At 36.3% G+C, this 16,026-nt stretch overlaps 2 protein-coding genes across 11 annotated transcripts in view; one reads left to right on the top strand and one right to left on the bottom strand.

The window, feature by feature from the left end:
* Positions 1–3,249, top strand: part of pde1a (phosphodiesterase 1A, calmodulin-dependent) — a 146,458-nt gene extending 143,209 nt beyond the window's left edge. For all 3 annotated transcript variants that reach the window (XM_026913224.3, XM_026913226.3, XM_026913227.3), the window contains one exon: positions 670–3,249. In XM_026913224.3, the coding sequence (XP_026769025.1) occupies positions 670–950 (281 nt within the window). In that variant the 3' untranslated portion in view covers positions 951–3,249. The remainder of the gene's footprint in view (positions 1–669) is intronic.
* Positions 3,250–3,389: 140 nt separating this feature from the next.
* The window catches only part of ppp1r1c (protein phosphatase 1, regulatory (inhibitor) subunit 1C), a 32,830-nt gene continuing 20,193 nt past the window's right edge, over positions 3,390–16,026 (bottom strand). For 2 of the 8 annotated variants that reach the window (XM_026913228.3, XM_053233977.1), the window contains 3 exons: positions 12,872–13,063; positions 8,052–8,186; positions 3,390–7,190 (listed from right to left, as the gene is read on the bottom strand). In XM_026913228.3, the coding sequence (XP_026769029.3) occupies positions 7,099–7,190; positions 8,052–8,186; positions 12,872–13,063 (419 nt within the window). In that variant the 3' untranslated portion in view covers positions 3,390–7,098. The other 6 variants (XM_053233978.1, XM_053233979.1, XM_026913231.3 and 3 more) reach the window with 5 other exon arrangements.

Here is a 16,026-nt window from a genome sequence, read left to right on the forward strand (position 1 = left end):
AGAATACATTGAATAAATTGTATTAATTCCATTCCTTGTAAACAATATTAGCCTCATTGTGCCTGTGCAAAACTAAAGGGTAACAAGGGAATTTTTTAGGTCTTAGACCAATTACACATTAATGTCTCTAAAATATGTTCATTTATTCGCATTTATCTGATTAAGTATAATGTGGTATAAAGTATTAAGTGAGTGGATCTGGAGTAGATTTTTTGGACGCTTCATTCAGATTGTGAAAATGACCTGTGTGTAGTTCCTAGGTTGCCAGAATTTTTATTGCAAAAAAAAAAAATTTCAGTGAAGTTAAAGGCACGATACTATTATGAATAGTGTCATACATAAATATACAATACATTTAATACTGGCCTCAAGAGGATTTCCATGGAGTGTATTTACAGCCCAAAACATCCATTGTAGTACTTCATTTCAAGGTCAAAATCGTGTATAAAACATGCCTTTGTTTTTAGCAACCTCCACCCTGCCTGGTAACTCTATGAATAGTGCTCATGTCTGTAGTATTGTCTGAGGTCTGAATACAGATGTGCGCGATATGAGTATTAAATCCTCGCCACATGTGCATACCTCAACTACATTGTGATTAAATAAACAGACCCTGCTCTAAATCTCAATCTCACTCTCTCAATCTTTCTCTTTCTTTCTGTCCATTAGAACTGGCCAGTAAGGAGCGAGAGCAGCGTTCCGAGCGTGAAGATTTATCCCGTAAATCCGACGTCACTCTGATTCGCAGCAGTCGTGATTCCGAGTCGAAGTCCCTCAGTGAAGTGAACAACACTGACTCCCTTCACTCATCCCAGGACTCTTTAGAGCAAAGCGCTGCATCGCACAGTGCTGACCCAACCGATGCCAGTCCTGATGCCACTCCTGACGCCAGCCCTGATGCCAGCCCAGATGCCGATCGGCCGTTACCATGGAATGGCAAAACCGCCTGAATGGAAAAAACATCGCAAACGTCGCGAGCTCTTACACTGTGTGTGTGTACTGTGGCATAAACCTCATAATCCCGTATGGGTGCTGTACATAGCACTGTGGCCATCATATCATAACGCTACTGTTTCCTCTGCTCCTCGGGAAGGGGAGGGGTCAAGCTGACTGATGTTTCCATGACACCGAGCATCGCCATGGGAGACGCGGGGATGCTGCGTTGTCATGGCAACTTTGTTTCTTTGCAAGGAGACAGAGCTCGGCCGGAAGCTCTGGGTATCCAGAAAAAATGCAACGCTGCCTCTTCACCTTCATTTTCTGTTTCAGTTCTTTACTTTTGTAAATTGGCTTTCGTTTTGTTTTGTTTTCTAGTCATTTGTATTGGTAATTTATTAAAGATTGTTCTGCTTCCCTTTAAGCCATAATCCATTTCTTTTGTATATTGTTTCCCTTGATGCTATAGACACTATGGCATAACACTGCAGGAAGAAACAGTAAATGAAGACTACATGAACAATGTGACTCTTTGCATAAATATACAGACGGGAACTAAAAACTTGAAGGAAAAAACAGTGGCTCTGTTCTGCTCTGGGGGGCATTTATTTATTTTGCTGACATGGTTTGGCAACACTTGTCCTCTTAGAGTGAAGCATCACTGCAAGTCAATATAAAGTTCCTCTGACTAAACACATTTATCATATGATGAAACATTTCTATCCTGATGGGCGTGGTCTCTTCCAGGATGACTCCGCCCCTATCCACAGGGCACGAAGGCTCACTGCATGAGGATGTAAACGATATAAATCATATGCTATGACCTTCGCATTCACCAGATCGACAGCATTGGATACATATCCATTTGATATTTTGGACTGGCATGTTAGATAATGCTCTTCACCACCATTGACTTATTGGCATTTCCTTTAATTTGGCTCCCGTCTGTATCTTAAGGCCGCTCCCTAGGTAGGCAGCATTCTTAAGATAAAGGCAGTCCTCCCATTCAGAAAGTACCTACCCTGTGAGTTCTCTTATTTTTAGCAGATTTGAGAGCAGCACTGCATTCCTCAGAGTGTAGGCAATGCCATAATTCTGTTCACCAGATTAGCATGCCTTGGAAGCTATGAAAGAAATAGTGACTGAGACGGAGAAGTTTGTTTATAAATGTAAACAAGTTGCTCTTTTCATAGCGAACAGTTATATATGTATATTTGTGCTTGCAGTTGGTAATGTAACACAACTTCACAGATTATGCATTTGACTTACTAGCTACTAAAACTAGCTACTTAGCTAGCTATGTTTTCAGCAGGTGCCATTTTGCACCCTAATGAATATTTCGTTTTTTCCCTATAAGGCAGGAATGTCAAACTCATTTTATCAACCACATTACACTTGTTCCAATGTCAAGTGGACCAGACCAAAAAAATCTTTTTTTGTTACCGATTACACATCAAAGTCTCTAAAATATGTTATTTTTTGCATGTACATGATGAAATATTCATGCATAAGTATTCACAACATCTTGGAACTGGATTATATGCCATGAGAATAGCCCATAATAGGGACGGGAATGGGGTGTGGGGCAGAGGGGGGATCAATATAGTTTGCAAAATTATTTACAAATAGTAAAATTTGGGCTTGCATAAGTATTCACACCCGTTCCTGTGAAACTCCTAAATTCCTTTGGAAAGTGACGCATTTTTTCATTAGTTTATGGCCGTGCTCTGTTTTGCCCCTAGTGGAATAACAGAGACTAGCTCGTCATTTTTAAAACTTTCAACTCAATTACAGCCCACAAGCTGACTTTACTTTATAAGGAACAGATTCTAAATTAATTTGGTGGGCCGGAAACCTTTATCGGGCCATATGTCAGATGTCCCTACAACAGAGCAGGAAGCTAGAACTGTTAATCATCTGATGAACCCTTAAGGAAGCCCTTTTTTCTAACAGAGCTGATGATGTGTTCAGCATCAGTCCACAATCCATCCTCAGGTTAGGTAAAGTGATAGTAAATAAATATCACACACACAGTGTATTAAAAACGTTATGATGTATGATGAAGAGTTATAAACACAGTGGATGCTTTTGGGATCAAAATGAGAGGAGGCCGTTTGAAAGATGCAGTTATTCAGGCAGCTTATTCTTTTTCATACAGATTAGGAAACAAATAGCTCATTATACTTCAAATCAGCTGTGTATATTTCATATCATAGTTTTCTAACATTGAGCAAATGTATATGATCAGCTGCAGTTATCTATTCTACACATCACAATAATTTATGAAGCATTAAATCATTTTTATAAACACAAGATTGCTATGAGTTTTTAGGTTGGAAGCATTTCTGGGTTTTCCTTACATGCCACACACACACACACACACACACACACACACACACACACACACACACACACTGAAAACAATTTTATCTTCAAGACCCGATGAAAGAATATTGGTGAAGAAAATGCAAAGTTTATTTCTTTTTAATCAGATCAAGCTGCTGGCTGTCTGACAGGAAAAGGACAACAAATTGTTACACTAAATTCATCTTGGCACATCATTTGTAAAAATGCAGAGCTGATTTATTAATACAATATCAGCACAATACTGTGGCCTGGAAATAACACTGTCATTGTAATTGTTTTCATGCAGTATTTACACCCTCACACCCTCATCACCAGTGTGTTGATGACCATTTATAAAGTATTTCATCTTAAAGCATAATTGGTAACGCTTTAACGTTAAGGTTCCTTTAACTGAACCCTTTAATACATTAACATGAAGAAACAGAGAACTTCAACATGAATACACTATAAGTAACATTAACAAAGGAACTCACACTTGTATTAATTGATGTTTTAAGTAATAAGCCGAATATTCAACACCAACATTAATAACATCAGCGAATAAAATAAAGCGCACAATGATCAACATGAACAACAGCTTAATGAACATTGTTGTTAACTATCGAAACTCAGAACTGAGGCTGAAAAGCAAATTGCAATATTTTCACCTGGAAACCAAAATTCAGTAAATTATCAAAATTTAGGAGTGTTAAATTTGGAATTTTCATGCTCATTTATATACTTATTTTAGTCATGGACTGAATACACATTACTCATTACTTATGTTTTTAATGTGATGGTGAACACTTGTTAATATTAACTAATGCGGTATATAATGTTAGGTAAAGGAACGTTAATGTAAAGCATTACCATAACATTCCTGCTCTTCAAACTCATGGCTTCATATTATTGGTCCTTTGAAATGAAAAGATTATGAAAGCTAAAGTTCATGAGCTCATCTACAGTACTAGTCAAAAGAACAGAAACACCTGATTTTTCAAAAAAAAAAAAAAAAAGTACACTTTGGTATTAAATTTATGCACAGTCATCAATTTTCTCTATTTTTATTCAAATTAGTTTCTAAAATGAAAAAAAAAAAAAAAAATAGTGAAAGTTGATGCCTGTGCATGAATTTAATACCAACATAAAGCTAAAAATATTTTTGTAATATTTTAAACCCAATCTCCAACTGAGTACTTCATAATTAGAACTTATAAAACAGGAAAAATCCTGTATTTACTTGTATAAGTAAGTACATGCAAAATTCCAAAGTTGTACATGAAGTTTCAAGAGAAACAAGAAAAAAGTTCGGGACAAAAGTTTTTCATTAGCGGCTTTTGAATCTGTAGGAGGTGAAACGTTTAATATTCAATAACATTCCATAAAAATTCTACATATCTAAAGTTTATACAACAGTTAGTTTCACACAATCTGATTAACTGAAATGTGTTCTAGACATAATAGCATGGTTTCACCAAATCTGCATCATGGTGCTGACCCTGGGTTGCTAAGAAACAGCAACAGTTACATTACTATACACTGCTTTGAATCATTAAAAATAGAAAGTAGAATTAGAAAAGATTACAGAATATTAGAAAAGATACTTGAGAGATCCACTTTGAGAGATCTCAAAAGATACACAAAAGATCTTTTGGCCTGCTTTTGTCAGATGTGTGTGTGAGAGTATAATTATTATTATAAAATTTATTATAAATTCTTATGAATTTATTGTAAATATTTCTATTATAAAAACAGTAGCATAGGCTGTAACTGTGACCATCGATTTGTTTTATTCATGTTTTGTACCGAATGCCTGCATCAGGCATGGACAAATACAGCCTGCAGCAGTTTCAACTGTCCCTTGAGGTCAAAAATGATATCATAAATAATATTTCTATACATTTAATAATCCTTGCTGCTATTGACAAATACAATATCGGTTCATTAGCTGGTAAATCAAGAAGAAAAGTGAATTTTCTCCCTCATACTGTGAATTACTTACGTCAAGTTTACACAGAGATTAATCTGTTAAATACTGTTTCCAGAGAAGTTGCAATATATGTTTAATTTGTAAGTATATTGTAAAACAATTGCTGTCAATTTACAAGATTTATTTTACAGCAAAATACTGTTTTATTTTACAGATTTGCACTCTAAACAACTAGACAGTGCACTGTTTTACAGTAAAATACCAGAAACTGCAATGCATAATGGGATATCGAACGTTTTCGGCTGGGATTAGAATGGTAAAATTTCTCCACGTCAACCTTGAATTTAACTTTATTACATTTAACTTTAACGTGAAGCAGTGCAAGTTAGCTGAGCTAGTTGTGGTGGCTCAGTGGTCAAGGCTTTAAATTACAGATAAGAAGGTCATGTGATCACACTGCCATGGTCAGGTCCTTGAGCAAGACCCTTAACCTTGGGCAAATGAGCAAATGTACTGGATTATGTTTTATTTTATACTGTAGTCATATTTACAAGTAGTTTAACTGAAATCATACAGTAATACACTACAAAAAAAAGGAATTATCTGTAAAGATTATACAGTACTTTGCTGTAAATATGTTTTACAGTTATACTGTATGTTTTGCAACATTGCTGCCCATAAATTACTGTAAATCTTACAGCAAGTAATATAAAAATACATATCAGTTGGCCTTAGCTACATTACAGGCTAGACAAAATCTTTTTATTCACCTTTCCACAATACTTTGTTGCATCACAACACTTGTGGTGTAACTACTTTGTGGTAGAAGAAATTGCAGATATCACAAATATATATTTGAAACAATGTATTTTTTTTTTTGCTTTACTTCTTTCCTCATTTTTGTATAAACTGTTGTATAAAAGTAATAGAACACTCGACGGCCGATATGTGGTCGTGAATAACGCCATGGATAAGAAGATCTACCCAATCACACCAACAAATATTGCTTGTTATTCATGACACACTCTTGGTCTACTGCTTAAATGTCTATATCTACACTCTTGGAGCTTTAAAACCCCATATCACATTTTTGCAACAAATATACGATTTCAAATATCAGCTGGTTTCACCTCCAACAGCCTTAGAAACACTGGGCTTGTACATCCGACTAAGGACTTTTGTCCAAAGCTTTCTAGTTCTCTAGAAACTTGAAACAAAAGCTGGTATTAATAATAGCAAACTGGAATACACTCTTCTGATTCCAATATTAGTCTGAAATATAGGATTGGATCAGTATTCAATGTCCAAATTTGAGACTCCATCCAAAATGTTAGAATTGTACTGACCAAAAACTCAAAGGTCTGAGTACAGAAAAAAAAGAAGAAGAAGAAAAAAAAACAAGACGGGTACATCCCTAGATATATAAGATGTATGGGTTGTGGATAGAATTGCTGAAGAGTAAAGAAAGTTTAATGAGCAGAAGGATGTTTCAGGCAGAAGTTCTTCATCAGCTGAGCTAGCACTGTTGGAATTAATTACTAATTCAGTAACACTTATAAACACTGAAGCACTTTTCTTGCTTCTCAATAAACACTGACGCTGTATATGGCTCTGCGATTTTTACAGCCTCTGCATTTCCGTACAATCTCTACTTTGGTGTAAAGGCCATGTTGATGTAGATGCAGAAACACAAAAGAAAGACGTTTCTTCAGTAGAAAAACACTCCCTTTGCTATAGACAGGATAGTTCTGATATAGTTGTCTATACAAATATGTTTACAGATGTATAAAATTCAAAAAAGATGACGCAAAGAACAAATCTGATGGTTAATAAACAGTTTTAAAACTCAGGAATTGATAAAGCCATGATAAAAATTGATCAGTGTGTTACTCCTCCTGTGTGGCTTGATCCTCGGGGAAAGTCTCCTCTTCCTCCTGAAGGGCCAAAGAAAAGCCTGCCTCACCTTTCATCATCACTCCTGTAAAGGGAACATGAGATTTGGAGGAATCTGTATTTTCTGGTAGAGTCATTTGAAACTAAGCTGAATTTTTCCCTCCATTTTCTCTTCAATATAGTCACCTATCAAATCCCAATGACTAGCGAACTCTCCCCTATCCTACCACAGCTACCAACCGGGGAGGCTGAAGGCTAACACGTGCTTCCTCCGAGACACGTAAATCCAGCCACCTTCATCTTTTTGAACTGCTGCTCATGCTGCATCACATGGAAGCGTAACACACTCAGACTATCCACAATCTTCCGCATACATGAGCTCACAGACACCCACGATTGGGTGTCTGTGTCACTCTGATTGACAGAGGTGAGAGTAAGCCCCTCCCACTCCGAGAGCATGGCCAGTTTTGTTCTCTCAACTTAACTCTCTTAATTCAAACTCACAATCTCCAGATGGATTTGGATTAAAAACATGTTATTGTTGATATGGTGATAAGCTTTCTTTAAGGAGATGTTTAATTAGCATTTTTGAAAGGAGTCTCCAGTGTCAGTGCGGAATGCTGTGGTTTTCACTGTTACTTCAAGAGAGAGGGGAAAAAAGAGATGCTAGTGAGGGAATGATTGTTTATAGCTGCTATAACGTAAGTGATAACAGGTACTAACTTGTTTCATGGGCGTTGTACAAAATTATAAGTAACTGTAAATGGATAAAATGTATAATGTCTCTTTCTTTATTAAATAAAAAAACTGCCGTGGTATAACAGGAATAAAATATTTCAGGACATGTTTTACCACTTCAGGGTGGTAACAGAAACTCTGCTTGGCATCGGGACTAGAAGTCACATGACCATCACTCCACACAAGTCAAATGTGTGTGTGTTCGTACCTGTGGTGCTCGGCTGGTCCACTGCTTCTCTGTCTGTCGGCTCCTCAGACAGCGTGTCCAGGTAGGAATGAGTGAGTTTGGGAAGATGGGGACTCTCCTCCTCACTGGATCTCTGTTTGTTGGCATGATCTTTACCTGCAGGAATGCACACAAACAGTGTGAAACCTGAACACACACCATCTGGCCCAGCAAGGCCAATTCAGAACCTCTGAATTAACCCTCCAGAACCATCATTGATCTACATTAACCTTTTTGGGCCCGGACTCCCAAAAGCATCAGGGCATTAAGAGTGAGCTTCCACCTATGGTGTGATCATTTTCATTGTGTTAATTTACTGTATTAGACTGATGTGAATTCAAATAGACACATATATATATATATATATATATATATATATATATATATATATATATATATATATATATATATGCACAAAACAAAGGGGTACGTCCACCACTTACAACAATATAATTCTGTGTAGAAGCTTATGAAGAAGACTGTAAGCACACCAAACACTCCAAGCATCTTCCATTTCAAGCTTGAAAAAAATCACCTTTATTTCTTTCATTCCAGTTTTCTGACCCCCCAGTACATAAATAAATTAAAGTCCTAACTCTGCACAAAATCATTTCTACTCATCTTCCAGAAAATATGCCAATTTTTTTTTTCTATAGCATGAAAAAAATTTGATCAGGGGTGTAAAAATAAGTATACACATCCTGACTGGGGTTACATGGGTGGAGCTTAAGATAAATTTGTTCAGCCAATTTCAAACATAATCACGTAATCACTAGTAGCATTTCTTTTCATTTTTTCAGCTACTGGTTTTAATTACACAACACTGGCAACATTTTCAAAGTTAGAAAAGCTAGCCAGCTACCTAAAAACACTATATCAGCTAGCTTCCTATTTAGCTTATCTAATCTTAGTGTTTTAGCAGTATGTAAGTGGTGTTAAGTAGCTGGCCAAGCTAAACACAGCTAATTCACAAGGACCTGTATGATGGATAATCCACAATTAAAAATATGTTATTTAACCAAGAAAAACTTACAGTATAATAAAGTTTGTTAATACTTATGAACACTTAAGGAGTCTCCAGTGTCAATCAGTAAGTCTTTCATCACAGGACAAGGATGACTTTTATAACTGCTATAATGTAAGTTATAACAGGAAATAATTTGTTTTGCAGACATTCCACAACATTAAACCGATAAAAATTAAATGAAACATTACAGTCATTTGCTGGATTGATGTGGTTATACACAGGAAATAAAAACACTTCATGACATGCTGCTATATAAAAAATAATCAACCTCAGGGTGCTAAAAGTGACTCCCCGTCATTTATTATTTTCCTATGACAACATCCCAAGTGATTATTCCTTACATAGTTACTTATTACATAATTAAAACCAATAGCCACATTTGCAAGCTTTGTTTGTGATTGGCTGACCAAATGTTCTTCAAGCTCTTTGTTGATACAGGGACATTGGCCACTCTACACTGTTAGGATGTATGTGATGATATACCAGTATGACAGTATGCTGACAGAATGAAACGGGAAATCATTATATTGGAGTAGATAATGTCACAGAAATGTCATTCCCTGAAAAATCCTAATATGTTTGTGCAGTTGCAGGCAGATGCAGTGAACCATCATGTTTATTTGTATTTGTTATTGTAGTTTTGTGAGCTTTTCATACTGTTCCTCTGATACACTGGGATTATTGCAAATGTAAATATGCTAAATCATACATGTTCATGTTTTGTGCAAGGCTGAGTCAAGAACGAGCATACTGAGAAAAGACAGAGAACCTTTGCTGAGGTATTCAACATGAATATTGGTAAAAGTAGAGTGTAAGTATGTATACAGAAAGAGAGGTATAGAAAGAATTTCTGAAGAATTGTATACAACAGCTACAAGGAAGAAGATACACAGCTCGGATGATTCGGATGATGGATAAGGTTATCGCGAGACAGACGAAGGACTGGACGCGCTTTTCTGTCGACATGCTGACGTCTCTGATGACTCCCCTGCATGACCATACCAAAATAATGACAAACAAATGACAAAAATATATGATTTTTTTTTTAAGAATGGTAATGTCAAATCAAAGAAAGGAGGAGAGAAAAAGAGAGACAGAAAAAGACTCATCAGAAATGTTAGAAGCTTCTAGAAGAATCATTTATCATCATGACGACAGCTATGAGCTCTGTTCATTCAGAATTCATTTGAAATGCGACCAAAAGCTGCACGTTTCAGACACTACCAAGAACTGGTTGTAGAGAAACTATGATTTATGAATTTATGATATGATATGTCTTGAAAAAATTTTTTATTATTCTTCCTCCAAGATTTTTTAAAGCTTTGTTTACACTGGTTGAAAAATGGAGACAGCGACTAATGAGTTTACCTAAATCTGTAAAACAACAAATATGAAATATTACATTTTGAAAAAGTATATTGTAATTATAAGGAATAAAACAGCTGAAAATACTGTAGTGCTCTGGAAAATATGTTTTTTGTTTGTTTGTTTGTTTGTTTTTGTTGCTACCTGACGTAACAGTCTGTAGCTTGTGCATATGTATCCGTTTGCGTCTGCAAGTCTACAGAATCAGGCTAAAGTGAACAGAAAACGAAATTAGGCAGAATTCATTGTTTAGTCCATTTGTTCATTATTAAATTGATGCACCTGCACTTGACAGTGTTTGTTTTTTGTTGCTATATATGTCAGTGATCGTGTGACAACAAATCATCAGATTTGAAAAAGTACATTCCAAACTTTTGACCTCTTTTTGGCCAAAAAGAGGTCAGTGAAAGTCAGTGAAAGTCAGTGAAAGTCTTCGGGATGTGCTGAAGGAGACTTTACAGAGTGCTCACCTCTTTCATTGTCAGTACAAGATCTTGACCAAAAATTGATGCACCTCTTGATGGAAATAACATCACAACATTTATTTCCATCAAGCGGAGATGAGCACTGTTTCAAGTCTCCTCCAGCACATCCCAAAGACTTTCACTGAGGTTAAGGTCAGGACTCAGAGGTGCCAATTCATGTGTGAAAATGATTCTTTATGCTCTCTGAACCATTCTTTCACAATTTTAACCCTGATGAATCTTGGCAGTGTCATTCTGGAATATGGCCATGATACGTCTTTCTACATAGTTATTAAAGAACTAAAAAGCTACACACTTCATCTTTTAAGATTAAAAGAACTGTTGCCAAACATATAACACGCTAGAAACATTATAATCACTCTAATAATCCATTCATAGACTCTTATGTATTTTCCTATTAAAATCTAAACAGCGACTTTTTTTTTTAGCCTGGCAGTGTATGTGTATATATATATATATATATATATATATATATATATATATATATATATATATATATATATATATATCAGATGTCACTGTGGCTGAATTCTGGAAAACAGCCAAACTATATATAGGCAAAACAATGTTGAAAAGTTTTTATTTACGTTGTAATAAAGATCATGTTGGGTAGCAAGATTGACAACACCACGGTAAAAACTGTCTACGTCAGTCTGCCTAAAGATGTCTAAAACCTTCCTTACACAGTAAATATCAGACTTTGATCAAGTTGTTGGAAAGCTATGCGTTGTACTGAAATGGACTTAAGTCTAATCATTTCAGTTGGTAATCAAATACCAGGTATATGTCACATCTACCATGAACAACTCTTCCCCCAGACCACATGATGGCACCCTCACTCAGATTTCTGAATGACTTCTTCTGCTGTCTGTATCACTTCCTGTGTTCCTGCGCACCTGTTTTGTGTTCCCCCTGATTAGTTCCCTTTTATAAGTTCTGCCATTTGTCTCCCTTGTTGCTAAGCATTGCATGTCATCCTTGCCCCTCCTTCGTTAAGTCCTGTGTTGTTATCTTGCTAGTTTTATTCCTTTCATTACTGTTGTTTTATTTTTTAGTGTTTAATAAAGATTGTGTGCATTTGCATCCACCATCTCCGATTTGTTACACTGTCAAAATGTCTGCGATTCTCCTACGCTACAGTTTGAATGAAATCTTTAAATGCAAGAATTTACAGCAATAAAGTGTTTACAGCTTTTAAGCTCCAGCTCCCTACAGTAGTTTTCTGCTGGCATTTTTTCCTCCAACATGCTAGTCATCATTTCATCACCACAACAACAACAAGGTTATTTTCATAAACCTCTAAAATAGTGAAAACAGTGTGGAGGAAACAGTGTGGAGAGTTTGAAAACCTTTGTAGAAATGATTCCCAGCTGTACATCAATGGTCTGAGGAAGAAACGATTTTGCTAGCAATTACAACAAACTGAATGACAGCTGCACCATCTGAATAAATAGCTAAAAGCAACGGGGGAAAAAATATATGTCTATCATAATGTGTGTAATATATGCTGAAATATTTGATTTTTGTTGGTTAGGGAAAAAAGGGAGATAAAACGAAACCAGGAGAAAACCTTTGAAAATCGTTCATGGTTGATATTTCTTACGCTACACATTGTTTACTAGATTACGAACACAGTCTGTTTCTGAAAAAGTACTCTGTCAGTGGATAAGGATTTGATAGACTAAATACCAATTTAAGTTTAAAAAAAAAAGTACTAAAATTTCAAACTTATTTTTACTAAATGAAGAAATACAGTTCTTGGTAGTGGCCTCAGACTTTTGGACCTGGATGTATATAAATAAAAACTTGGTTTTACAAGATCCCTAGAACACATTCTATAAATAAAGAGGCTATTTTTCATGACGTTTTCACTGAGACTGATGGAAATGTTTTTTCATTTCTGCTCAGTCCTGATCTCCACTTACCACCCGCCTCACTGCTCCCTGCCTGTCCATCACAACTGACATAAGACTCTGGGGAGCTGTGATTGGCCCACTGGGCCGCGGCACCATTGGGCTGCTGTGCTGCGATTGGACTGGGCGTGTCTGGGCTGTCAGAGAGCCCTGCCTCCGTCTGCTCGTGTCTCTGAAAGTGCTGCTCCACCACCAACTGCAGTTCTGTGCTCGATACACACACATATACACACATACAGCACAGTGCCATGGACACGGAGCTTGAGCCCAAAGTCTATGAGAGTATAACAGGTCTATATTGACTTCTTATAACCAAGTTTCCAGCTCTTAACTTTTACAGTTACATTTGTGAAGTGAAATATGATATGCATACGAGATACGAGATGGTGTTCTTAATTGTGACTATGTCTCTGAGTTTAAATGAACAATTCATATTACTGCATATCTACATTTCATAGCCAATACATGATATGGCAAAAAAATGGAGAACGCATTATGAAAAGCAGACTCCATCAGGCGTCAGGATTTCGACAAAGGCAGCATATTTCCTGGCTACGTATCAGCACTGAGCTATAATACACTGAAATCCGACACTGCTCTCATGCACAAGGCCTGCGGGCTTCCTCTTTCTGATGAAGAGAAACAGAAATGGAAACAGATAGTAGCGCATTCTGTGCTTTATCATCGCATACATACCACAGCAATTCAGTAGATACAAATACAGTGCTTTGCATTAATATTCACCCCCCTTGAAATTTTTTGTAGTGTTACAACCTGGAACTGAAATGGATTTAATTGGAATTGTATGTCATGAATCATATTTAAAAAAAAATAAATAAATTTTTAATATTTACAAAGAAATACGTTTGTGATTGCATAAGTATTCGCTCTGGTTGCTGTGAAATCTCTAAATTAGTTCCGGCACAATTAGTTGCCTTTAAAAGTCAAATATATAGTTAAAAGGAATTCACCTGTGTGGAAGTAACGTGTCACATGATCTCAATATACTAAATACACCTGTTTCTTGAAGAACCCAGAGTTTGTAAGAGAACATACCTGACTAAACAGCATCATGAAGTCCAATGAGCTATCAGTGCAAGTCTGCGATAAAGTTCTAGGAAAAGTATCAATCAGGGGTTGGGTCTTAAACAAATATCCCAGACTTTGAACATCCACAGTACAGAACACCATTAGATCTTTACTAAAAAAAAAGGGAAAGAATGTGGCATAACAGTGAGTGTCTAGATCTGTACACTGACCAGGTAAGGAAGATTATTATTAAGACATTATTATGAGACATTAGTCAGAGAAGTAAGAGCCCAAGAGGCTATGGGTAACTCCAAAGAGGTTGGAGAGATCCAAAGCTCAGATTGGAGAAGTTGTTCCCAAGTTACCATTGTGCAGGCACACCAGAAAGCTGGGCTTTATGGAAGAGTGGTGAGAGTGGTTAAAAAAAAGCAAGTTGGAGTTTGCCGAAAGGCTTTTTGGAGATTCAGCAAATACGTAGAAAATGCTTCTTTGGTCTGATGAGATGTTCATCACAAAGTGTTATGCTTGACAGAAATCAAACACTGCTTATCACCCTGAGAACACAGTGAATCCCTACAGTGAAGCATGGTGGTGGTAGCATCATGTTGTGGGCAAAGCTGGTAGAGACATATCCTACAAGACCTGAAGCTGTAATTGCAGCCAGAGGTGTTTCTACCAAATATTGACCCAAGGGGGTGAATGCTTTTGCTACCCACAAAGTCTGTTTATTGTTGAATTAACCATTGTGTCACAATACAATAAGTATTTTGTGTTCAGGTACATTGTGTAAATTAAGTCAGTAAGGTTAAATAAGGTTGTATCACTACAAATTGTGGAAATGTTCATGGGGGTGAACACTTATGTAGGCAATATAGATGTCAGGAGCACATAAATACAAAGAATTGCACAGGGTTAACATATAGTGGAAAAATTGGTAACAGATAAAACAATAAAAACAAACAGGAAAGTAAAAGAAAAGGAAAAATAGGGGATATAAACATAACGGCATGGATGCGAGAATGAAATGCAGTAATTGGTTTAAGAGCAAATAGTAGGTAAGATTTAGTTATTAGGTAAAAGGGGATGCTTTAGAAACCTGTTAAGTCACATTTAATTTGATGTTAATTTCTAAATTAACATAAGTAAATAATATAAATTTTTACGTTAAAGTTCACACTATGAGCATCTACAGATAAATAATTTATCTGAAATAATTTGACTCTGGCTTAGTGGGCTTTTCATTAAAATGTTCTGAAACAGGAGAAGCAGGGCAACACGGATCATACACATCTAATCCATTTTGTAAGAACCTTTATCTGGACTGAAATATTGGGATAAACTGGAGTTTAAAAGAGCAATCAGGCATAAAACTAGTGTTCAATAATACTTTTCATGGTTTGACAGAGTTACATCCTTATTGTGTTTTCACCATCAATACCCAGGGCTACAGTACTACAATACCCAGCATACATTACAAAAACATGTTATTATGCTAGCATTAGCATCTCAGGTAGCAAACTGATGCTGATCCATAGTTTAATTTGGGTGGCTGTGTTGGGCACTGAAATTTGACTATACAACGCTGAGGCAATGTTGATCCAGTATTAGCAAAGACACATTTTTCACACCAACCTTGCCAAAGTTGGTCCAGTGTCAGTTTGCTACGTGGGAAGCTAGCTAAATGAATGCCTTTCTATGAATGCTTAGTGAAAACTATTACATTGCTAACACTGTGCGTACAGAAAACTAGAATTAACAGATTTCATCATAATTTAATTAAGGTGTTCATTTGCTTAATGGAAGTAAATACGTGCTACAATTTGGCCAGCTTGAACCGTTTGAACCGTTTTTGAGTTCTCCGCACCAGTTTCCTACCTGACAGTATTTTGTTAAATTATTGGGTTCAACCTGGACATCCTATTGTTAAAGTTGTGTCTGTATATTTTTGCAGATACGATATGCAAACTACCTTAAGATAAGGTAGTTTGTTTGTAAGCTAAAAGCATAACATAAGCACCATATTGTAAGCTAAAAGCTCAACATAAGCACCATATTTCAGTTGAGCTAGAGGCAGAATCTCAGATTTCAACCAGTTAATGGAGTAGCCAGACGCTTCGCTATAGTTGTTAATCAAATCA

This window comes from Pangasianodon hypophthalmus, chromosome 5 (assembly GCF_027358585.1).
Source record: "Pangasianodon hypophthalmus isolate fPanHyp1 chromosome 5, fPanHyp1.pri, whole genome shotgun sequence".
Classification (NCBI taxonomy): domain Eukaryota; kingdom Metazoa; phylum Chordata; class Actinopteri; order Siluriformes; family Pangasiidae; genus Pangasianodon; species Pangasianodon hypophthalmus.